The following is a 25,442-nucleotide window of genomic DNA, read 5'->3' on the forward strand; positions in this document are numbered from 1 at the left end:
ACTCGGTCTACAGAGTGTGACTACAGGGATCCCTCAAGTCCTTTTCTTCCCATGGGACATCCCTACACATAATTCAGGGTAAGATTGTGAGCTGGTATCACAACGTTTGTTTTTCATGTGCACCACGTTTGCAGTGGCACGTGTATTCACAATCCCATACATTATAATATACAATTTGCATGTTTTCAGTCTGATTCTCTTCTCTACAGTGTTATTAAAGCTTTTTCTGATACTGTGGTATACCTTTATCTTTACAGGTTTTGAAGTCTCATAGTAGAGTCTGACAAAGGTCAACCTACTTAAGTGGATTCGACTTAGTCTCTTAGAGACTAGATAGGAGCCCATTTTTTCACGTCCTGAGGAATGCCATGGACTCTCCTGGCCATGATGGAAGAAACATGTTGGCAACACTGATGGGGATGGGGTAATAGACCCCAATTCCCCTCTATTAGTTTTAATATTGAGCAAATACTGCACAATTAAAATTTACATGTAGCATTTGCATCGATTTTTAAGCCACTCACTCACTTTCCTAGCACAGGACCCCACTTAGATGTAGAAGTGGCTCCCTGTCTCTAGGTGAAGGCCCGCTCTTCATCAAACGTGGTTTTTAGAGAGAGAGGACTGCTGATGATGAAGTTTGACACTTGGTGCTGTGTGAGGACAGTCCTTAATTTTTTTAGATGCCCACCACCGAAAAGGTAATAGGCATAGTGTGCCTCTACTTTCTTTAAGAATCAGACACTGAGCCAGGGTAGTTTCTTGTTGTGTGTTACATGTCACTTGGCGGCGAGCTTACCCTGACTGCCCCGTAGCAGGGTGAGGAGCCGGATGCGCACAGTCAGACAGGGTGAGGAGCCGGATGCACCCTGTCAGACAGGGTGAGGAGCCGGATGCGCCCTGTCAGACAGGGTGAGGAGCTGGGTGCGCACTGCCCGGTACCAACTGTTAGTCAGTGTGAGGAGCTGGGTGAGCACTGCCGGGTAGGAACTGCCAGACAGTTTGAGGAGACGGGTGTGCACTGTCAGACAGGGTGAGCATCCGGGTGCACACAGTCAGACAGGGTGAGGAGCCAGATGCGCACTGTCAGACAGGGTGAGGAGCCGGATGCGCCCTGTCAGACAGGGTGAGGAGCCGGATGCGCACTGTCAGACAGGGTGAGGAGCCGGATGCGCACTGTCAGACAGGGTGAGGAGCCGGATGTGCACTGGTAGAGACAGGGTGTGCAGCCGGACGCGCACTGTCAGATAGTGTGAGGAGCCGTGTGGGCACTATCAGAGACAGGGTGAGGAATCCCTGCTGGGTGCAAACGGTCAGAGACAGTGTGAGGTGTCAGGTGCGCACTGTCAGACAGGGTGAGGAGTCGAGTGACCTCTGTCAGACAGGGTGAGGAGCCGGGTGCGCACTGTCAGACGGGGTGAGGAGCCGGGTGCGCACTGTCAGACGGGGCAAGGAGCCGGGTGCGCACTATCAGACGGGGCAAGGAGCCGGGTGCGCACTGTCAGACGGGGCAAGGAGCCGGGTGCGCACTGTCAGACGGGGCAAGGAGCCGGGTGCGCACTGTCAGACGGGGCAAGGAGCCGGGTGCGCACTGTCAGACGGGGCAAGGAGCCGGGTGCGCACTGTCAGACGGGGCAAGGAGCCGGGTGCGCACTGTCAGATGGGCAAGGAGCCGGGTGCGCACTGTTAGATGGGGTAAGGAGCCGGTTGCTCACAGTCAGACAGGGAGAGGAGTTGGGTGCGCACTGCCGGGTATCAACTGTTAGTCAGTGTGAGGAGCTGGGTGAGCACTGCCGGGTAGGAACTGCCAGACAGTTTGAGGAGACGGGTGTGCACTGTCAGACAGGGTGAGGAGCTGGGTGCGCACTGCCCGGTACCAACTGTTAGTCAGTGTGAGGAGCTGGGTGAGCACTGCCGGGTAGGAACTGCCAGACAGTTTGAGGAGACGGGTGTGCACTGTCAGACAGGGTGAGCATCCGGGTGCACACAGTCAGACAGGGTGAGGAGCCAGATGCGCACTGTCAGACAGGGTGAGGAGCCGGATGCGCCCTGTCAGACAGGGTGAGGAGCCGGATGCGCACTGTCAGACAGGGTGAGGAGCCGGATGCGCACTGTCAGACAGGGTGAGGAGCCGGATGTGCACTGGTAGAGACAGGGTGTGCAGCCGGACGCGCACTGTCAGATAGTGTGAGGAGCCGTGTGGGCACTATCAGAGACAGGGTGAGGAATCCCTGCTGGGTGCAAACGGTCAGAGACAGTGTGAGGTGTCAGGTGCGCACTGTCAGACAGGGTGAGGAGTCGAGTGACCTCTGTCAGACAGGGTGAGGAGCCGGGTGCGCACTGTCAGACGGGGTGAGGAGCCGGGTGCGCACTGTCAGACGGGGCAAGGAGCCGGGTGCGCACTATCAGACGGGGCAAGGAGCCGGGTGCGCACTGTCAGACGGGGCAAGGAGCCGGGTGCGCACTGTCAGATGGGGCAAGGAGCCGGGTGCGCACTGTCAGACGGGGCAAGGAGCCGGGTGCGCACTGTCAGACGGGGCAAGGAGCCGGGTGCGCACTGTCAGACGGGGCAAGGAGCCGGGTGCGCACTGTCAGATGGGCAAGGAGCCGGGTGCGCACTGTTAGATGGGGTAAGGAGCCGGTTGCTCACAGTCAGACAGGGAGAGGAGTTGGGTGCGCACTGCCGGGTATCAACTGTCAGTCAGTGTGAGGAGTTAGGTGCGCACTGTCAGACAGGGTGAGGAGCCGGGTGCGCACTGTCAGACAGGGTGAGGAGCCGGATGTGCAATGGTAGAGACAGAGTGAGCAGCCAGATGCACACTGTCAGACAGGGTGAGGAGCCGGATGTGCACTGGTAGAGACGGGGTGAGGAGCCGGGTGCACACTGTCAGACGGGGCAAGGAGCCGGGTGCGCACTGTCAGATGGGGCAAGGAGCCGGGTGCGCACTGTCAAGACAGGGTGAGGAGCAGGGTGCGCACTGACGGGTACCAACTGTCAGTCAGTGTGAGCTGCTGGGTGAGAACTGCCGGGTAGGAACTGTCAGACAGTTTTAGGAGACGGGTGCGCACTGTCAGACAGGGTGAGGATCCGGGTGAGCACTGGTAGAGACAGAGTGAGCAGCCAGATGCACACTGTCAGACAGGGTGAGGAGCCAGGTGTGCACTGGTAGAGACAGGGTGAGCAGCCGGATGCGTACTGTCAGACAGTGTGAGGAGTGTGTGCGCACTGTCAGACAGGGTGAGGAGTCGACTGCGCTCTGTCAGACAGGGTGGGAAGTCGGGTGTGCTCGGTCAGATGGGGTGAGGAGCCAGGTGCGCACTGTCAGACTGGGTAAGGAGCCAGGTGCGAACTGTCAGACGGGGTAAGGAGCCGGGTGCACACTGTCAGACGGGGCAAGGAACTGGACGCGCTCTGTCAGACGGGTCAAGGAACTGGATGCGCACTGTCAGACAGTGTGAGGAGCTGGGTGAGCACTGCCGGGTAGGAACTGCCAGACAGTTTGAGGAGACGGGTGTGCACTGTCAGACAGGGTGAGCATCCGGGTGCGCACAGTCAGACAGGGTGAGCATCCGGGTGCGCACAGTCAGACAGGGTGAGCATCCGGGTGCGCACAGTCAGACAGGGTGAGGAGCCGGATGTGCACAGTCAGACAGGGTGAGGAGCCGGATGTGCACAGTCAGACAGGGTGAGGAGCCGGATGCGCACTGTATGACAGGGTGAGGAGCCGGATGCGCACTGTCAGACAGGGTGAGGAGCCGGATGCGCACTGGTAGAGACAAGGTGAGCAGCCGGATGCGCACAGTCAGACAGGGTGAGGAGCCGGATGTGCACTGGTAGAGACAAGGTGAGCAGCCGGATGCGCACAGTCAGACAGGGTGAGGAGCCGGGTGCGCACTGTCAGAGACAAGGTGAGGAGCCGGGTGCGTACTGTCAGAGACAAGGTGAGGAGCCGGGGTCAACACTGAGCAATGTCAAATATTCACCCCAGTACAGAGATCTGGGACTAAATCCATCGTTTTTAAGCTCTCCATGCCATCCCACTTCAAACCCGGCCATATGCAAATCAGTCTTCACCCTGCTCCCCATGGGAACATTCTAGTCCAAACTCCCTGGACTGGAAACAAGCATCCTGGGACCCTCCTCAGCCAGGCTAGCTTGACTCCAGTGGCATGGAGAGCACAGGACCCACACCTGGGTATACCTGTCCCACTCGGGGTGACAATGCAAAAAAAAACAATTGACGCACAGAATGCTGAGGATGCTTGTTTCCAGTCCAGGTGGGACCTGGACTGGCAGTTCAGCCTGGACTGCTCCCATGGGGAGCAGGGTCAAGACTGATTAGCATATGGCTGGGTTTGAACTGGAATGGCATGGGGAGCATGGATGGATTTAGGCCCAGTACTCTGCACTGGGGTGAATGTTTTACATTGTTCAGCATTCTGTCCATCATTAGTTCTTTTTACACTTTCAATGCACCATCCAAATGCAGGGATGAAAGGGGTCCCATGGACCAGTAAAACATCCCACCAAACATCCACTTGTAGGCTGGTATAGTCACTCGCTGCACCTGCCTGCAAGGGGATCTCTAACCCCTTTTAAAAGTGCAGGTGCCGTTTTGGAACTGCTAAATTATAGAAGGGAGGAGGAATCGGGCATTTTTGGGAATGGGCTATCTTTCCATTTATTCTTCTATTTCCTGGGGTAGAGCCAAGTTTCTATGTCCTTCCTGAAGCCCAGCAAGTTTGTCTTGGGTCTAAGGGAGAGAGAAAGTTTGTTCCAGACACTTGCGCCTTGTACCTGTATGGTTCTGCCACCTACTCTTGTATTCCTAAAGGAGGGGGTAGATAAGAGGGCAGCCTGGGAGGATCTTAAAATTCTAAAGGATTTATATAGTTTAGATATTTGTTGAAGGGCTCTCTGTCCTGTGCCATTTACTATCCTATCGGTGATGGATAGTGCCTTAAACTTGCACCTTTCCTTTACTGGTAGCCAGTGTAGTTTGTGTAGTGCTTCTGAGGCTAAGTCATGTCTCCCTTAATTTAGAGCTAGTTTAGCTGCCAACACCTGGATCCTCTGGAGTCATTTGAGGAGGTATTCAGGACTACCTAGTAGCAAGCAGTTGCACTAGTCTAGTCTACTTAGAATTGATGCCTGTATCACGAGTATTCTATAAGGTTGGGAGAATAAAGGGCCTATTTTCTTCAAGGTTCTAAGGAGTCAATGGCAGGTTGCTACTGTTATACTGATTTGGGCTTCCACAGAGAGTTTATCAACAATTTGGATTCCTAGGTTGCGTACCGGTTTTGATGAATTTAGGTCTGCGTTAGCTGCCCAAGGCCAGAAGTTTGTAGGGAGTTGCTGGTGCACATTTGATGGTGTTCAGCATAGAAATTTGGTTGTATCACCATTGAATTTTAGTGGGTTATAGTTCATCCATTGGGTCATCTTTTTTAACCAAAGGTGGACATTATTTAGTTGGTTAGGGTCAGAGTTGTTCAATGGTATTATTCGTTGGGTATCGTCCGCATAGTTTACAAATGTTATCCCAAAGGATTTAATCAAAGTTATCGGAGGACTTGGGTATATGTAAAACAGTATAGGACTCAAGCTGGAGGCCTGGGGGACTCCATGTTTTATATTAAACAGCTGCTCTGTATTTCTCTTGAATGCACTACCATTGGAAGCAGTGCAAGTTTGCGGCTGCCCCGAGTGCAGAGCATTCTTCTTGATAAGGCGCACTTTCAATGTTTGCACCCGGCGCCTTAAGACGCGCTGGGGTGCAAACATGGAAAGTGCGTCCTACCTCTAATACATGCCCAGGAGTCCACTTCCCGGATTTGGCTTTGTGTTTTTGTTTGGATCATCAAAGAAAAATGGCTCCTTTGCAAAATGACCTTAAGTCACGCTAGGTACAGAAGCATGAGCTTAATCTACATTGATTGGAGTTTAAGTTTCACTTTAACAAATGTTTGTCTCTGGTGTTGGACCTGCAGCATATGGTCAGGGAAGATCATCACTTTGTTTGAGTCCAGTAGCACCACCTGCTGACCACCAAGAGGATGGTGTTCCTGTCTGTGCAGTTGAGAAGTCTAAGGATGATTGGTGTAGGAGGGACACCTGGAGGATGTGAACTACCCATGTGCCAATTCAACAACAAAGTTGGAAGGGAGTACATTGTCCAGGATCCAGGAGCGGAACCACCTGGTGAAGAATTGTTCCAGGAAAGTGCCTTCCAGTCCCTCTGACATCCCTACCAGTCGCAAGCTGTTCTGCCGAGATCTACCCTTGGTGTGCTCTAGATGTTCCTTCAGCTGGAAAGAAGCTTCTTAGAGTTTTACAAAGTCAGGTTTCAGGGCTCTATGCACGTGTTTGGGCGGGGAGACTCTGATCTTAAGCTCTGTCATGCAATCCATCACCTTTTGGAGGTCATGACTAAGGAAAGAGACTTCTGTCTCCATTCCATCTACTTGCCCTTTCAGTGCTTCCGTGGACTCATGTATGGCCTGCAATATGACTGATCTCCCCATTGTCAGAACTGTTCTCTTGTCGAATCCCCTGCCAAGAGTGCACACCCGATGAGACATGCTTAGCAATCTGTCCATAGCTCCCTGTGAGGACTTTGGTGCCCCCCACTTCACCATCTTGTGTCTTGCTGGAGGCTACTGTGGTCCGCCTTGCTTGGCACGCAGACAGAGTGTGCAGATGTCAGTGCTGAGGTAGGAGTCAAGGGGAGCAGTGTTGTCACCTCCAGAACGATACCCTCTCCAGGTCTCCTGCGGGGGCAAACGTGTGAGAGTAAGTCAGCCTGCATCTTTGATCTCTGAGGCAAGCCTTTCCTTGTGTCAGGGAGGGTTCTGGCGGGGATCAGGCATTTTACAGGGCTCTCAGGTCTTGGTAGATTCTCTCTTGCACTGAACCCAATCATCGTTCATGGTGCGGCCTCGGTCTCCCAGGGCATGCAGGCTGGCCACAAATGTACTTTGCTCGGGCTGAGCCCTCTAACCTCTTCTTCACCAGAGGGGAAGGGCCAGAGTAGCAGCCCAATGCCACCAGGGACCAGCACACTCCAGTCCTGTCCCCGTGCAAGAAGCTTTTCACAGGACTTGCGCCTGACTTCCTGGCCTGGAGTGTTGCGGCCGCCTCCTCTGGGCTGTGTATGGGGCCCAGTGGTCTGGCTCATTTTCACCCCTCACAAGCACTGCCAGGAGAGCCTCACTTCCTATGCCTCCGAGGGGCACAGGTGGGCGCAAGAAATCTCCAGGGTCTGGTGAAGTTTCATGTCAGTTGTGGCCGCGGCCAGGCACTACTTCTCTCCATCTTGTGACTTATCTGCCTCTTTTCACTCCGTTGCTGGTCTCCACCCACCAACCATGTCTCCCGCGCATGAACCCTCTCTCTGGTGGGCAGCCTCATCAGTTCTGTGAGGTCTGGAGAGGTGTCTCACACCTGCTTGCCACGCCCTCCCCCTTTCCTACTGTTGAGTGAGGCTCAAAGTCCCTCGTTGCGTTGTTCAACAATGTGAGCAAATTACATGAATATCATTGCTGAAGTTTAGCACGTCATTGAGATCTGACAATACCTCTTTCGAACAGTTCTGAAATACTTCAGCAGCAAAGAAATACGAAAGCTGAGATACTTAGATCTCCAGAGACCAACATGAATGGAGAAAGTGTTTCTATACGAGCTGCTTTGTGTAAGCGAAGCTGGCAGTAGTCTGACTTGAAATCGATCTTTGAAAAACACTTTAACCCATTCACTTCTGAAATGATATCTGAAGAAGAACAATACTTTATTGTTTGATTAATAAAAATCATTACAATGGTGAGCATGCATCACTAATAAAAAGACATATGTCAAATAATTGCTAAAATATTTGCACGTAGAACAGAAAACAGGCGTTATCTAAGTCCTGTGTTTTTGCTTACATTATTTCCTCTTGTTTTTTTAAGAATCTGCCTAAATGCGTCCATTTAGTGCATAGGTACAGTCACAACAAATAGAAAAATGTAATTCATTTCTGAAATGATATCATCAAATGGTGGATTAATGTGGCACTCCCGCTTAATGACCTTGTTGGGCATCCATATGTCTATGCATAGTCAAACCTCTCTGGACTATTTAGGTTTGCGTGCTTTTACTCTCGGGGACATCTATGAGTTAGGACCTCTACTCTCTCAATGACTTACTTCAGAATTTCCATTTCCTTTTTAGGTCTCGCGACCTGCGGTGCATTGCGTAGCAGTGCTCACGGAAGTCGAGTGAGCTATAGTAGGTAAAAAAAACGGGGATTGTGAGCTGACCTAGGAATCGCAAAACCGGGGATTGTGAGCTGACCTAGGAATCGCACGCGCTCGTGCATGTGCGTTTCCTTTTCAGCTCCCCCATTGGCCTTTGCGTGCGTCTTAGTGTAAAAGACTGCACGCAATTGGCCCGAAGCACGTGCATAGCTCCTCCCATGGCCTATTGGTGTCTATTACGCGCACCAAGCGCGTAATCGACACAACTAGGCCGTGGGAGAAGCTATGATTGTGCCCACACAGGCTTGACATGTGCGTCACTTGTTTAGTATAACGGAAGCTCTGATTCCCGCTGGATGCGTCGTACAATCTGCAGTTCCTTTGGGTCGTGCAATTGGTAACTTCCAGCTGGTGTCGGCTGCAGGGGTCTCATCCGCCCTTGCTTGTTTTTCACGGCGACACCAAGCATGAGATATCAGGTACGTGTTTTGTTAATTTTTGGCACAATGACTTTTAAAATTTTTTTTGCATACTTTAGGAATCCGAAAAACACAATTTAGAGGCTTACGGGTCGAGTGTTAGGTGATTTTTCTATGCCAGTTGTATTCACTGGGAAGGCACATGCCATCCAAAATTATTTAGAAACGTGTGTCTCGGGCGGGGAGCCAGCGGCACATGGCAGAAGTTGAGACAAATATGCATTCGTGGGAATGGGCATGCCTTTGCCCCTGCTCCTCTGTGGTGCGCGCGCACCACTGGTTTTCCATTAAGAATTGCTGAAAGTCACCCATTCAAATAACAGCAGGGCTAACACATTACTCATCCTTCAAACATTGACATAATGAGTTCTGCTCCATACAGATCGGTTATAGTACTGTCCATCATTTGAAGAATTGTGAACTAGAGTATTGAGAGACTGCACAAATTTTAATTAACACTGCAGACACGCGGGAGAGCTTCGCAGGCAAGCAAGATGGCCGCGTAAGCTCGGAGCTCCGCGGACCCTCCGACCCTCCGCAAAATATCCTGAAGGCTATCCTGTTCCACAGCTGTGGATTCCAATTGGTGAATTGTCGCAGACGCGGGAACCGCTTTCCGCTTCCAAATCCGACGTTTCTAGACAAAGTTACGTCGTGTTGAACTTTGTGCCAGGGATGCGCCATTGTCCCGTGGGCGGCTGGTGATCGTGACGACGCGAAGCATGATTGAAATGCGAAGCGAGAACCTCCGATTTCAACTGGCGGAGTGTGCGTAGCTGCGGAGTCGCCTGCTGCTGGCTTGGTCTTCGTGGTAGCTTCACCTCGTGCCTACGCAAGTGCCTACTTTGTTCTCGCTGTGTAGCCCTTTGTTCTCTTCGAACCCATCATGGCCGGCAAGGGTGACCCCGACAGGACGGCGAACAGGGGCAGCAGGAAAACGACTCAGCCGCAGACGAATAAGATCGACCGCTATGCCCAGCAAAGGACCTCGCCTTCTGTGGTGGCTCAATCCAAAGACTCCTTACGTACGGGCTCGCCCGAAGGATCGGAGCCCACATTAAGAGACATCATGGGGGCCACTACAAGCATCAGGACTGAGATGCATAATCAGCACGAGGTCCTGACACATAAGGTGGACACCCTGGCCATTGATCTCAACCTGATCAGGGCCGATTTGGGCAAAACTAATGATCGGGTGAAATCCCTCGACATCAAGACCTCCAGCCTAACGACCGATGTCTCGGACCTGCAAGCGGATGTCCGGACCCTAAGATCGGTTAATGACCAGTTCTCCAGAAGGCTGGAGGACTTCGAAGGGCGTGCTAGACGACAGAACGTCCGCATCATCGGTGTACCGGAGGGAGCGGAGGAAGCGGCTGTTGACCTCTTCGTGGAGGACTTGGTGAAGACCCATCTCGCACCAGCCGGACTCAGTCACTTTTTCTCGGTTGAACGGGCTCACAGAATACCTGGCGGCCCTCCGAAGACGGGTGTCGCACCAAGACCCATCATCGCCCGGCTCTTTAATTTTAGGGACCGTAATGTGATCCTTCAAGCTTCTAGGCGACATGGGCCACTCAAATTCCAGAATGCTGAAGTGAACTTCTATCCGGACTTCACCAGGGCCGTTCAGAGACAGCGTCAGAGCTTTTCGGGGGTGAAACGGCGCCTCAGAGACATGGTGCTCAAGTACTCTATGCTGTTTCCCGCTAAACTGCGGGTCGAGCGTGATGGCCGAGCCCTGTCCTTCGATATGCCTGAGTCTGCGAGTGACTGGCTGGACACTTTGCCACAACGCCGAGAAGAGCATGAGGAACACTCCGAAGGCGCATCTGGGGGCCCTGATCTTCAAGAGTAGTGCTTGTTGTGCTAGCTCAAGCGGTTGGTGTTCCCGTTGACTGTGACTGCTGCTGCCAAAGTTTTTGCACTCTTGTTTCTCCTATTTTTCCATGGAGGGTGGCAGGGGGGGACCGAGGGGATTCCTTACTCCTCTAGGGTCTTTCTTGTAGTTTCGTTTATGGGGCGACAGGCACACTGCTGGTTGGGGGGGCTTTTTAGTCTGCTGCAGGGGTGCAGGGTGGGGGGTGGTGGTGAGGATGATTACGTGTGTTTTCTTTGTTCTCTTCTTCTATCTCTCAGGCAATGGGTCGTATGTTCTGTTATGTTTCACTTGTTGTTGAGGCTTTACGGGGTTGGGTGGGACATGGGATATGATGATGGGGGGTAGGAAATTGCAAGTTCTCAGTTGGAATGTCAATGGCTTGGGTGACCGTATTAAGAGAGGGGTGGTACTGCAGTTGCTTAAAAGACATATGCCGGATATTGTTCTCTTGCAGGAAACGCATTTGGTTGGAAACACGTGTAGAGCGCTCAACCGTAAAGGGTTTAAAATGGTGGCCCACTCGGGGTTCTCTTCGGGATCTCGGGGGCGGGTGTTCTGGTTCGTACGTCCCTTCCGTTTGAGGTTGACTCTACTGTGATCGATGAGAGGGGGCGGTATGCCGCTGTTGCGGGGCGATGGGAGGGGCGTGCTCTGACATTACTTTCAGTTTATGTTCCTCCGGGTTTGCAGACTAGCACCTTCCAGGACCTTGGTGGCGCCATTTTGAATCTGCCCGCGGGACTGTTGATTGTGGGGGGTGACTTTAGCTCGGTTTGCTCCGGATCCTTGGACCGACATCCGCCTAGAGACCTCCGTAACACCCAACTGTGGTTGCCCACCTTTCTTGAGACACTGGGGCTGGTGGATAGTTGGCGACTCCTGCACCCCACCCAAAGCCAATACTCCTTCCATTCTGGCGCTCACGGTAGCCTTTCCAGAATCGACTACGTCCTTACCCTGGCGGCTCACGCGCTGGCGGTCTCTGAGGCCCGTTTTTTGGCGTGGGGCATTTCCGACCCTTCCCCGCTGTGGGTCTCATTCGATTTTAATGTCGTTATGTCGGAACGGCCTGTGGTGGTTAACCCATGGTACTTCCGGAACCCCAAGACTCGTAGTGTCCTGGCCAAAGCCATCTACCTCTATTTTACGGAAAACGTGGGGTCGGTTATGTCGGCCGCCACTCTGTGGGAAGCCTTTAAAACAGTCTTGAGGGGAGAGGCCTTTACTCATAGCGGAGGCCCGTAGAATCAGAGATGCCGATATGGTGCGTGTCGAGGCGGAGATCATGGAGCTGGACTCCCGGTTAGAGGCGGGTCCCGAGCCGGCCCTACTGCACAGCCTCTCCCTTAAACAATCGGAGTACCGTGACCTCGCTACTAATGCTGCTCTCGTCCTGGGTAAGGAACAGCAGGGTCGGATTTACGACGTTGGCGACAAGGCCGGGAAGTTGCTGGCCTGGCTGGACAAGAAGGAGAGGGCCAGCCGTGTCGTCCCTGAGATACTGGGAGAGGACGGAGTGGTGGTCACTGGCCCGAGTGCCATTGCGGAGTCCTTTGCGGATTACTTTCGGGGAGTTTACGCCTCTGTCTCGGACCGGTCTGAGGCCGATTCAATTGCTTTCCTCTCTGACATCGATCTCCCGTGCTTGTCGGACGCGGATCGGGATGATCTGGACAGGGACGTTTCCGTGGATGAGGTCGCACTTGCGATTCGCTCTTTGAGGTCTGGCAGGGCGCCTGGTCCCAACAGTATTCCGGTTGAATTGTACAAGATTAAACCGGATGTGGTGTCCCCACATTTGCGCAATATGTTCCTGGAGGCACGGGAGAATGGTCTACTTCCCCCTGACCAGAGGTTGGCCACCATTGTGGTCATCCACAAGGAAGGGAAGCCGAGGGATTTGTGCCGGTCGTACCGTCCCATTTCTCTCTTAAACGCAGAGCCTAAGATTCTCGCCAAGATGCTCGCCAATCGTTTGATTGGCATTATCGGCGACTTAGTGCATCCGGACCAGTCGGGCTTTATTCCACATCGCAACACGATGGCTTTTGACTCCCTCGAGTGGAGTTACCTGTGGGCAGTGTTGGCGAAGCTCGGTTTTGGCCCGGAATTCGTGGGATGGGTTAAACTTCTATATGCCGAACCGCTGGCTAACGTTGCCGTTAATGGCCGTGTTTCAGCGACTTTTGCTCTTCGCAGGGGCACCAGGCAGGGCTGTCCTTTGTCGCCCCTCCTGTTCGCACTCGCGCTTGAGCCACTTGCGGCCCTGTTGCGGACTCACCCTGATCTGCATGGTATCAGGTGGGCCCCTGGTTTCGAGGACAGAGTCTCTCTATACGCAGACGATATTCTGCTGTACCTCACCTCCCCCTGCACATCCCTTATTGTAGCCTGTGATGTGCTGCGGCTTTTTGGTCGGTACTCTGGCCTTGTTATCAACTGGACCAAATCGCACCTTTACGTCCTGAAAGGGGGAACACCGCGCCTCCCTAGGGGCTGCGGCATCCAGGTGGCGAGCCAGGGCTTCAGGTACCTGGGGATTTATATCTCCAGTAATGCGAAGGCGCGATACGAGCACAATCTGCTTCCCCCTCTTCTCCGCCTTCGGCGAGATGTGGAGGGATGGCGCAAACTCCCGCTCTCTTTGCTTGGGCGCGCGGCATTGTTTAAAATGATGTCCTTGCCCAGGTTCCTTTATGCCCTGCAAAATACTCAGGATCCGGTCCCGGCCCGATACTTCCAGGAGATCGAGAGCCTGCAACGTGCCCTGCTCTGGGATGGCCGACACCGCATCGCTATCACAAAGTTCACGCTCCCGTGGTACGATGGGGGGATAGCGTTACCCGACGTGCGAAGGTATTATTGGGCCTCCCAGCTAGCGGTTATCAACCACGGTCTATACGGTCCGGAGAACAACCCTGGATACGCCATGGATAGATGGCTTCTGGGCGGCGGGAATTACTACAGGGCGCTCTACTCGAGGTCTCTCGACAGGCGGATGTCAGGTCCAACGAAAACCGCGGTCCATATTTGGAGGGCAATTTCCAAGGTTCAGGGATGGAAAGGTAGACTGACTAAATTGACCCCATTGTACGAATCGGACATCCTGGGCACACTGTGGCATACCAAGGGTTTTGACAAGTGGGATCTGATAGGCATTTCCAGGGTGGAAGATATGTTGTCGAGAGGCGAGATTAAGACTTTTGCCCAGGTACAGGAAGAATTCCAACTGGGTGACTCGGAATTTTTCCGGTATGCCCAGTTACAGCACGCATTGCTGTCTGCTAAACCGGAGGAGGGGGCGATCCCTGACAGCTCCCCATTGGAGGATAGGGTGCTGGACGGCCATATGCCGGACAGCGCCATCTCACTGTCCAATAAAAAACTCATAAATGTCCGTACCGACCTCCTCCTGGGTGTGAGGGACCAGTGGACACGTGATGGGTTGGAAATTGACAATGAGGACTGGCAGAGTGCGGTATCCACCCCTAAGGAGGTTGCCATCTCTTCCCGTCTCAGACTGGTGCAGCTTAAGATCCTGCACAGGGTGTATGTAACTGGTCCCCGACTCGTGCATATGGGCTACTCCGTGGATGGGCTTTGTCGTTGTGGCTGTGGTGCCCTTGCCACTTTCATGCACATCCTTTGGGAATGTCCCGCAATAGCTTCCTACTGGCGACGCGTGCACTCGATCATGGATGAGGTGACTGGGGTAGCGGTGCATGCGGAAGCCAGGAGATGCCTCCTTAACATCTGGGATCCGACGGACCACAACGTGGCCCAGACTCAATGGGTAACCCTTGGCAACATGGTGGCTAAACGTGACATCGCGCAGAAATGGGGAGCTACGGCAGCTCCTAAGGTTGTACAATGGAAGGCCAATATGGATTGGTGTATGTTTAGGGAGAAGACTGTGTATGTTGCCAGGGGTAAACCTAAAAAGTGGCAGAAATTGTGGGGGGCATGGAATGCATATAGGGGGGACATCTGCACACCCCCAGAATCCGCTCCGCTGGAGGAACACCTGTCGCCGTAGCCTGTGACACCAACTGCAAAGTTGTATATATGCTATCCTGTGTTTTCCTCCCTCCCCGCCCACAGCTCCTTTCCTGTTGGTCATATCTGTGCTCAATGTACCCTCCCGACCCCCCCACAACACCTCACTGATCTTTATACCCCATTGCCTATGTCTTTGCGCCTGGTCTGGCGCTTCTCTTCATTTCTTACTTTCTCTGTGTTTTTCTTATAAAAAGTAAAATCAACCTTCATCGTTCTGCTGTACTGATTCTTGCACTATTGCTTTTCTGATTCAAAATGCTGCCTTGCCTCCGGGATGTCAGGCTGAATAGCTGTGTGCACTGTTTTTGAATAAAGGTTTTAATTTTTTTTTTTTTTAAACAAAAAACACTGCAGACACTCCCCCCCGTGTGTATGCTTTAATTTGGACAGTGCAGACAGTACTCTAAATAGTGAGTACCTGCAATTCCATTTTCATTTAAAATACGGCTCCTGTCTATCTTTCCATGTGCATACTCCTGTCTGTTCTTGCCTGTGTTTCCCGCTGGCTGCGTGACCCTTTTATCGCCCTTCCATTTGTCCCTCTGTCCTTGCCATAGTGCCTGTCCTGTCCTGTTGTCTGTGTGATTTTACCTATATGTGCTTGGGTCTGTCAGACTGCTCGATGTGCGTCTCAATATGCCCTTGTGTGTCTTTTTGTCTGTGCGTCTCTGTTTACCCGCTTGTGTGCCGCTCTTACCTGTGTGTACCTCTGTCTGTCGTTACTTGTGTCTGGCGGTGTGCCTGTGTTCGTGTGCGTGGAGCGGTGTTTGTCTGGCTCAATGCCGTCGCGTGGGGGTGATAGGGTCCGTGGCCTGCTAGTCGCTGATTGGTTGTCCTCTCCCGTGCTACAAGCAGACTCCGGGCTTTCAGCTCTTTTAATCCTAGGAGGTCATTGGAGGCGGGAGATTAGCTGCAGAGAACAGTTTACTCAGGACACCAACATCACCGGGGGTGCCACCGGCACCGGAGTCTGCAGGGGGCCCCGCCGACACCACCTGATCCCCACCACCTGTCACTGGAGCCTAGGGTGTCCCAGCTGTCACCACAGACATCGCCGGAGCCTAGGGCCTCCTACAGCTCAGTCATGGCTGGTGGCATACTGCCCAGTTCCACAGAATACTCCCTGTCTGCCAGTCTCGAGTGGAATCGTCATGATGGCTTATAGAAAGCCCGCTCCCAGGGGAAGGTCTTCAGAAATTCCTATGTGGAACTCCACAGCATGTACTGTAGATGGCTGATTAATGTCCATTCGCATAGGTTTCTCTGCTCCTCCTAGGTGGACCCCCAGAGCAGATACTATGACTGGTTGATTAATGGCCAATCTCATGGGTTGCTCCTCTGCTGTTGCTGGATGGGCTCATAAACCTAAGCTATATAATGGGTTGCTTCTCTCATAATGCCCATACACATGGATTACCCCTCTGACAATCCTGAGTAGACTCCAAGAGTACACTTTATGGCTATGATACATAGGTTGCTTCACTACCACAGTAGAATAAATCCCCAGAGCACTTACTATGGCTGGTTGTATACATATCCATTCTCTTTTGTTTCTGGTCTGCTACGGTTGTGTAGTCTTCAGGGTTTATAATATGGTTAATTGAAGAACGCACCTCATTTGCAATGCAATAGGTCTCGCATTATTAAAGTTCGAGCTATTGGTGTTGCATTATTTAACAATGCCAATAGCTCTAACTTTAATAATGCGAGACCTATTGCATTGCAAATGCTTGTTTATTTGATCTCTGACATGGAAAGTTGCTCGTCTCTGCCACAGCATGACTGGCTGTGATAAAGTGTCAATGTGCAACTTTATACTTTTCCCTTTGAGACATCCTGTTGCTTTGAATACATCTGGATACTCACTCAGCTTACCCTTGATGGGCTGCTGTAGACTTCAAATGCAAAGAGTTTGAGTTTCAGTTTATGATTGTTCAAGACAAGAGGAATTGTGCGATGACAGACTAGCACTAGTGGGTGACTTTTGTGATGAATGTGCCTCCCATTTCAAGTGAGGGTTGTCACAGACATGTATCCTTTGCAAAAGTATTTGCTTTGCCACATGTAGAGGTGGTTTTCCCTCAGGCAGGGCATTCAGAGTCAATGTGTGGAATGTTGCCTAACTTCTAAACATTTTTTAGGCTCCTTTACAGACAAATTGTGTATTTCTCAAGTTTCTCTGCTCACCTGTTCTACTGGTTCCGTTTTGATGGGACGTGCGACTAGTGACACTCCCATGTGCACAGCCTAAGCATTTCTGGTAGCTTTATCTCGATTGTGTGACATTTCCTTCTGCAGTTGAAACGAGTGACTCTTGTTTGCCGTGACCTCAGATCATGAGGGTTAACAAACTCACAGTTGCTGGCTAGGATGCAGACATGAGCCTAGAACCGGACAATGGGTTTGGTGGGGACTTTTCACCGGAAGGATGAACCGTTCCTAGTCTGGGTTTGCTTGGGTGCTCATTGTCAGGGACAATCTATGGCAGGGTAAGAAACATATTGTGTATCTCTTAACCAATCAGGTATACTAGTATTGATCACTTGGTTTTTTATCAGGCAAATAATTTATGAAGTGGATGACCCACTTTCCACGTGGATGTAACCAATGAAAGTGCAGTGAGCACATCAAATGGTATGAGCTGCGCTGTGCATTGCGGCATTCTAGCACCCAGTGTGTCTTATCTTTCTAAGTCGATAGACCCTCCTCACACATCATTAGGAGTTCCTAAATTTGACTGAATTAGGCGGGGCAGAATAAAAAAAGATCTCCAGCAAAGAACCCCCTACTAGGGGGCCCATTGAGTTTTGCAGCACTAGCCCATTGAGCAGCTTAGCTCGATGATGTGAGAGATTAAATGCTTCGACTGAAGTGTAAAGGCAGGGAGGCTCCTGTGATGTGAAACCGAGGGATTGGCAGACAACTAAACAAGCCTTTGTGCCAGGGCATGTGCTTGCTTGAAAGAAATGTAAATGTACACAACTCATTAATCTGAAATTGTAAAGAGTGCTTGGAAGCTGGTATTGGGTTTTACTGATGGAATCACTTCAATTTTCCGGACAGAACAGACTAATTTTTAATCATACTGCAAGGGAGTTAATAACTGAGCTGTGAACTGTGAGCTTTTAGGGAACCGATATAAAAATAATTACACTATGCAAAATCTATATTTTGGAAGCCCTTTTTTTATCTCAAACTCTTTTGCGCATTTTATAGATCCTATCTTCTCCTGTGTGTAACGCAAGTTTAAAATATGCCAGACTGGGACCGTGTAGCACTAAACAGATGCTAGTCACCATTCTCCACTGCACCAATGAGGGTACAATTCTGTGACAGTCCAGGGCTTGAAAAATCAAAAAATTGTTACTAGACCTGCAGGTCTAGTTACCTTAAAAAAACTACTCGACTTAACTGTAATGCACTTGACCTCTGTCTCTGAAAGCCTGGGCATACGTGACAAGTTAACATTATTTAAAGGCATTTTTATTGCTCATTCACTTTGTGAGCAATAAAGATGCCTTTAAATCTTGCCATACTGTCACAATTGCTCTGCTTTCAGAGACAGGGGTCAAAAATCAATTTGTCCTCCTTCTTGCCAGAAAGGGAGAGTAGGGCCTAAATACAGCTCGTCCTAATTAAATCTGGCTTGCAAATGCAAGCGGGCGGGTGGTTTTTCCGAGCCCTGGACTCTCTAGTTATACACACAGACATCTGCAGTGCATTAACTAATAGAGGTTTAATAATGTAAGAGACCGGCACACACGTCTACCTGTAGAGATTAATTTATATAATATTAAGGAGACAGCGTGTCAAATTTTACATCTACCTCCTGATGGAATATATGATATACGGATGAAGTACAAAGGCAGTTCTTTACACCAGTACATCCAGACTTGGCTGTGCTTATTTCAGTGTCAATATAAACCTATAGCAGCTCTAGTGTACGATCTGTTGTCACTAGTCCCTTCGTATGGATTGACATTCCTACTTTTGTTGAGTTCAAATGTATGGGATGGCCCCAAAATGCATCATCATACCGCCATCTTTCAAATGAGATCGTCGTAGTGCATACAACCTTTTTTTATTTTGTTTGCCCAGCCCCATGCTCTTGCAAACATCTATATCGATTTTGAGTGTGTATATCGTTAGGGTCTATGGTGCTTTCCTCACACCGTTAAGATGGCTACTTCTTTATTTGCAATGTTTATCCCGGGAAGGCGAAGGCGTGACCGCGGACCCTTGATCATATTAAACTACTTCACATTTAAGAAACCACACACGGCGCACAATTTTTACATCATCCGCTGTTTCTGCAGCCCTCAACAAAGATCGGAAAGAAGTGAGGATTGGGCATTACTTTCTTATTTGTTGCCTTGCATTTACATAGGGGTTTCACTGTGGCATTTCGCAGTGTGCCGGATTGAGGGTGGCAAAGACAGTAGTCTTATTAACTCACTCTTAACTGTAGCTCTCTGTGGGCCCTTGCATCCGATTTTTACTGCCAGTTCATCCAACAAGCGTTTGAACTTGTGGGTGGTTTTCTCAATCTATTTAAACATCCCAGCCCCTGCTACTCTCCTTTGCACAAGCTCAATGACCATAAACGCCTACGCTCACCTTTGTGCACATTTGTAGCACAAGTTGAAAGTCTGTCTTTTCAGCCCGGCATATGGTTACTTATTTAATGACTTAGCCTTTGCTCCAGACAGACATATGAGCTTCCATTTGGCTCATGCCTTCGCTTTTCACTACTTATTCTCTGGTGAGCATGTGAATCTGTGGGGGTTTTCTCAGCTTCTTTTGCCTGTTCACAGAAATTAAGCCCAGACTGCTTTTACTTATAGAAGCCCAGAAATAGTACATGCTCATGCTTGACATTGTGTGTATTTTAACCCCCCTCTGAAAGATCTTCTTTCCTTTAATTTCTTTTGAATTTAGCATGCATTGCTGTTTTCTAATAAATTATAAATATTGCAAGGAATTACAACCACCTCAACATGTCTTGATTGCCTACACAAAATGAACCTACGGGATACTTAAACTAAAGAAGACCTACTCGATGTTTAGCATCTGTCTACTGATATAAAGAGCAACCAATTTTTCTTCCCCTGGGTGTGGGGACGGATGTCCCACTAGGTTTAAAGGCGTCACTTATATCCCTCTATAATGTTATTAAGGTAGGGCATTCCTTTGATATACCATACACACTGCACACTAGTGCTTTGTAAGGCCCTAAAAGCTAATACATGGCTCTTTGTTTTCAGCCTCCTCTTCGTTTTTCTTGGGGGCATGACATTGTTTCCCCCTATATCTCCATGTCAGAGATTCAAATGTTGATAGGCATTAGTAAACTGTAGATTCTGGTAGGTAACTTGTGTTGTAGCGTAAACAGGTCACGGTGCAAGCAGGCGTTGTCATGAGACCAGGGTTGTGGTGCGAGGTGCGGCAGTGCCCTCTGAGGAGCTTCAGGACATGGAGCAGGCAGTGGCGTTGGTGACGGCATCGGGTTGATTGTTCTTCTGTTGCCGCACAAAACACACAGTTCCCAGTGCTGAAAGCAGATGAACTTGAAGTCTTTGCTGTTCCGGAGACTTCTTGAACAAGGGGCAAGCTCTACCTCAAGCCCATGGAAAAACTCACACAAAGAAGTTGAAGAAAGTTCAGTCCAGTCCAGTCCAGGGCCGGACTGGGAACCATAACTGGCCCTGGCAAAGAGCTCGGATGGCGCCCCTGGGAGCAGCCGAGCTGTTTGCCAGGGCCGGTTTCAGAGGATTTTGCTACAAAAGCAGCACTGTTGCGCAAACAGCCCCCAGGGGCCCAAAATTGGCCCCCACCCTAGCGGCCCACTGGGGAAACGCTCGATGCCCGTTACGGCAGGTCGGCCCTTGTCCAGTCCTTTCACTGCCCAAGACAGAAGCAGCCACTGCAGGCCAAAACAGCAAAGCACACAGCAAAGTGGCCTTTCCTCCTCACAGCTTCTTTAGCTCTTCTTCCTGGCAGTCTTCTTGGTCCCAAAAGAGTTCTAAAGTTCTAGGGTCTAGGCCCTAAAATTTATACTGCATTTCTCTGTGTTCTCTGGAGCAGAGTGTGTCTGTGCCCAGCCCTAATACGTTTGATCCTCTCTGGGCAAGCTTCCCGGCAGGAGGTGGAGACCGCATTGGCCAAGGAAGATCAGGCCCATTCAGGAGCAAGGAAATCTTCTCTCACTACTCTAAATCCAGCCCAGGTCTATTTAGCCCAGTCCTGACTCATGCTAGGCAGGACACACCTCGACCCCCCAGTGGCTGTCAGAAGAGAATGCACATCGTCAGACCCCTGTCACTCTAAAGCCAGACGGTCAATCCACAAACCAGCAGATGCACAAAGGATGGCTAAACAAGAAAATACCCACTTTCTAAAAGTGGTATTTTTAAACACAGAAAAAATATGTATTTCTACATTCTGAGTTCAGGCATACCAAACTCCATTTCTCAATCTTGTCCCAATGGGAAGATATACTTGTAAAATGTTACAGAGTATTCCTCATTCTATCCTATGGGACAGATAGCATTTCAACAGTGAAAAAAGAATTTCACTGTAGTTCACTATCAGGACATATCACACACACCAGGACATGTCCTACCTTTCACATACACTGCACCCTGCCCACAGGGGTACCTTGGCCTACCTTAGGGGTGACTCACATGTAATAGAAGGGAAGACTAGGGCTTGGCAAGTGGGTGCACTTGCCAAATCGACATGGCAGTAAAAACTGCAAGCAGACACTGCAATGGCAGGTCTGAGAACCCCTTGAAAAGGATGCTCGTGTGGGTGGCACAGTCAGTGCTGCAGGCCCACTAGCACGGAAGTCACTGCCTAAAGATTCCTCGCTGGATTGATTCCTGCCCCGCGTTCGGATTAGTCCAGATCGCCACGCTGGGGACACTTGATTCCCGCCCGCCTGTCAAATAATTTTTTTCCCCCACCGCAGCCCGTCTCCTCCTACCGGCACCAGGCACGGATCTTGCCCCTCCAATCTCACAGGTTTCGCTCATCGGAACACCGTGTTCTCATTGATTGATCTGACGCCTGCGCCAAGGCACCACGTCTCCCACAGCTCTGCCACAGATCACCCTGAATCGTGCTCAAGCCAACCTCCTCTCCGGTTTTCCTCCAGCTTTGAAAATGAGACAACCCCATCCTGAAGATGGTCCCAATTGATCCGGGACCGAAACGTCGTCGACCCCACCGTGTCAATTGAGGCGCAAGATCCAGTGTGGCTCTACGGAATTGTGATTTGAAGTCCCCTCAAATATGTCACACACTGAGCCACCCACTATATAATATTTGCACTTTGCTCACATTGCGTCGCTCACGCTGTTCCACTCCTTCACTTGCGTCGCCAGCCATCACTTGTATATAATTGAGCACCACGTATACTCTCGGTTGTCATTTAAAAAGTTTTGACATTTCATGCTGCTATAAGTATTCTAACTTGCCCTTTCTCTTTCTGTTTTGAACCAAATATACAAGTCATTTTTTGCATACAAATCTTTGAATAATTGTCTCCTTATTTACTTGCTCATCTAATGCTTTGTGCATACCTTAACAATTGTCTCTGAGTTTTACCTTTTGGGATACTGTATCTATATAAACCTTTGAACCCCAATCCCGACTTGGTATATGGGTCACACTCCTGTTTTCTCTACCAGCAGGCCCACTAGCAGCATTTGATTTACAGGCCCTGGCACTCTTAGTGCACCCTAGTAGGACCTTACCAGTTAATCAAATATACCAAGCGAGGAAATAACAATCCATAATTCAATTTACACTAGGAGCACTTGCACTTTAACACTGGACAGCAGTGAAAAAGTGCGCAGAGACACTAAACCAGCAGTCACAACCAGGAGGTCAGAAAGCAAAAAGACAGGGGAAACATGCCAAAAGATGCCAGGTCTAACAGGCACTAATTGGTATGGCTGGCCTTGGCCATCGCTTGGAATTTCACTGAATGCTGGGATTATAATAGACACACAACTCGTTTCTATTTTGGTGCTGACTTCACTCTTGTGGTTGACTTTGTGGCTGAAGAAACTATTTTTATTTAGTTTCACTTCACTCTTAGTGCCCTGGAGGAATGCTTCGCTCTGTATCTTTACATTATGTGTTCACAGGCTTGAAGTGCTATATGCAGCTTGTGGTACTCCTGAAGAAGGCGGAACAGTGAAACGCGCGTTGAGGATGAGTGTTGAAGCAAGTGTTTAAAACAGTATAAATTAAAATTAAGAATCATTTATGGAAAATGAAGTGAATTCTAAACACTCTATAATACTGCCAATTGTCTAATCAATTGTATTAATAGAGAATTTTGAAATCTATAATATAGCAGACCAATGATGTTACTATATAATAGTTGCACCTGAACCAAACCTGTATTGGTAGGATTTCATTGTATTTTGGTTTTTTTTGCCTCTATTTTCGTCAGAATGGTGATCATTGAATGAGTGAATTATGTTTTTGAGAGTGAGAGATGAATGGTGTGTAAACATTTGTATATGACTCTTCAGGAGGTGCATGTCCAGCTCTACGTACTAAATGAATATATTGTAAATTACAATGTAATGTTACCTGAGACGTGACAAAAATAAACATATGTTAATTTTGATTTGAGTAGTCACTGAACTTCTTGCACCAGAATGATTAATTGACGAGGCACGGGGTTCAAGAAAGAAGTTCAGACAGTGGTTCCTATGTTTCATTACTCTATACATATTCCCGGCCATGTAGACCTTAAGGTTCTCAGGCCGTCTTTTTGCATTTACTTTAGTATATACTTATATATTTATTTGAGAGTTTTATATAGCGCTGGCTAGACCCGAGAGTATCAGAGCGCTTTACAACAAATAGCATTGATAGAAGGATTCACAGTTGAAACCGTATAAGAGGGGATGAAAACAGCGTAATATATATGTATCTCAAAGATTAACAGATTTACTTATTATTTAATTTTGACATTACAAAACTGAAAGAGTTTATTTCTAAAATCCTTTACGCCATAGGTACGGTAATTTCCATACTGCAGTCCCCAGTCCCCGAGATGATTATTGATTGTGGGTTTATGTCCACTGCTTTCATGGCTAAATTACCTGTAAGGTCCCGAAGGCGAGACCGATTGCATTGCAAATGCTTGTTTTAATGTACTCCGACCATTCTGCCCCTTGAATGAACTGCAGATGACGTAACTGGACACCTTGGCTCATATCCCTACTTTACTGTAACTTGCACAATGTGTTAGACTGTGTCTGTGGGAACCATTTTTCCTGAACTGTTTTTCATTTTCCTCGAGTGCAAATCGCGGGTCCACCTAAACCCAGAACAGACTTTTCACACAAAATGTTAATTTGTGGTTTAATAGCCTATATAGTTTGCAGTATGTAGGACAAGACTAGGGACTAAAATAAATCACAATTTTTTGGTTCATTCATGCATGGAAACGTTTCGGCATTCTTTCTGGCATACAAAGTTGATTTAGGTTTGGAAATGATACATTTTATAATACGTCTTTCAGTGTAATATAATGTCCTAAAAAAACTGAGTTACAAATGGAAATTAAAAAAAAGTATATCTGAGCTTTCAATACTCTGGTCATATTGTATGTGGCATCAGGAGGTTGCTTCACAACGGGTCTTTGGCTGGCACGGCTGTACCCTGGGTATTTACCCCTCTCAGGTCTGCGGCTCTGCCGCCCGGACCCACCGCCCGGCCTCACTCACCTTTAAACAGCTCCACCAGCTTGAACTCGAAGTCGATGTTGTTCTTCTTGGCGAAGATGTAGACGGCGCGACAGGGCTGGGACACCAGGTCCAGGTAAAGCTGCAGCATCGTGGGGAGTGGGAGAGGCCACCGGGGCAACGACCAGAGGGAAGAGGTGACGGACGGAGCCTGCGGAGGTGGAAGGAACAGAGTCCGACTCACACTTTTCACCGCAGAGACAACTCCAAAGAGTCAGTCCGGTGACGTAATGGGCAGTCAGGCCACGCCCCGAAACCACGCCCCTCCGCGCTAACCACGCCCCATCTCACCTTCCTGACTGCCGGACAATCGGCGAAGGCCACTGCACTTTTCTAACTAAAAACTTTATAAAATCCCCCCCCAAAAAAGTGATTATATATTTTTTTGCCGTTTTATGCATCCCTAACTCGACCCCAAGTTTTTGAATCGCTTTTCATGAGCACCAATTACATTGCATCAGAGCCTGCAGAGGCGCAACTAGAGAAAAAAAATCGGGGGGAGGGCTGAACCTTTAATCAGTCGGCAGAATGGAGCTGCAGGGGCTCTTAGAAGGGGTGAAACAACTGCAAGGCCTAATTAACATTCAAATGGCCTTTAAAAGACCTGTGAAACGTTCGGGTGCGGCTCTGTGTGTGCCCGGGATCTGTCTCATCCCGGGCTGCCACACACGAGGGGGGGGGGTTGCTGCCCGATGAGTCCAAAGGGTGTTGCGCGCCTGAGGCGCATTCATTTCTGGGGGCACGGGAAATGAAAGTGATTTGCACAGAATCACAGGATGTTGTGCGACGCCGAGACTTGGACCTGGTTCCCAGTTTCCAAATGGGCAGCTTTGCCTTCATTTTTTTGGTGTGCATATTTTATATAGCGCCAACTCGACCCGAAGGTATTGGAGCGCTTTACATGAGCACCTTATTTACAATACACATTCAGGCACGGAGAGAGTAAGTGATTTGCCCAGAATCACGGGATATTTGCGCTGCTTCGCCCTGCAGAGCAACGTAAAGATAATGTGG

At 49.7% G+C, this 25,442-nt stretch overlaps 1 protein-coding gene across 1 annotated transcript in view; it reads right to left on the reverse strand.

The window, feature by feature from the left end:
* LOC147679032 (glutathione S-transferase theta-1-like) overlaps positions 1 to 24,679 on the reverse strand; it is a 108,688-nt gene extending 84,009 nt beyond the window's left edge. The window contains exon 1 of the mRNA XM_086942765.1: positions 24,411 to 24,679. Within this exon, the coding sequence (XP_086798891.1) occupies positions 24,411 to 24,519 (109 nt within the window). The 5' untranslated portion in view covers positions 24,520 to 24,679. The remainder of the gene's footprint in view (positions 1 to 24,410) is intronic.
* Between the last annotated feature and the right edge of the window lie 763 nt (positions 24,680 to 25,442).

Source organism: Lissotriton vulgaris, chromosome 11, assembly GCF_964263255.1.
Source record: "Lissotriton vulgaris chromosome 11, aLisVul1.2, whole genome shotgun sequence".
NCBI lineage: Eukaryota > Metazoa > Chordata > Amphibia > Caudata > Salamandridae > Lissotriton > Lissotriton vulgaris.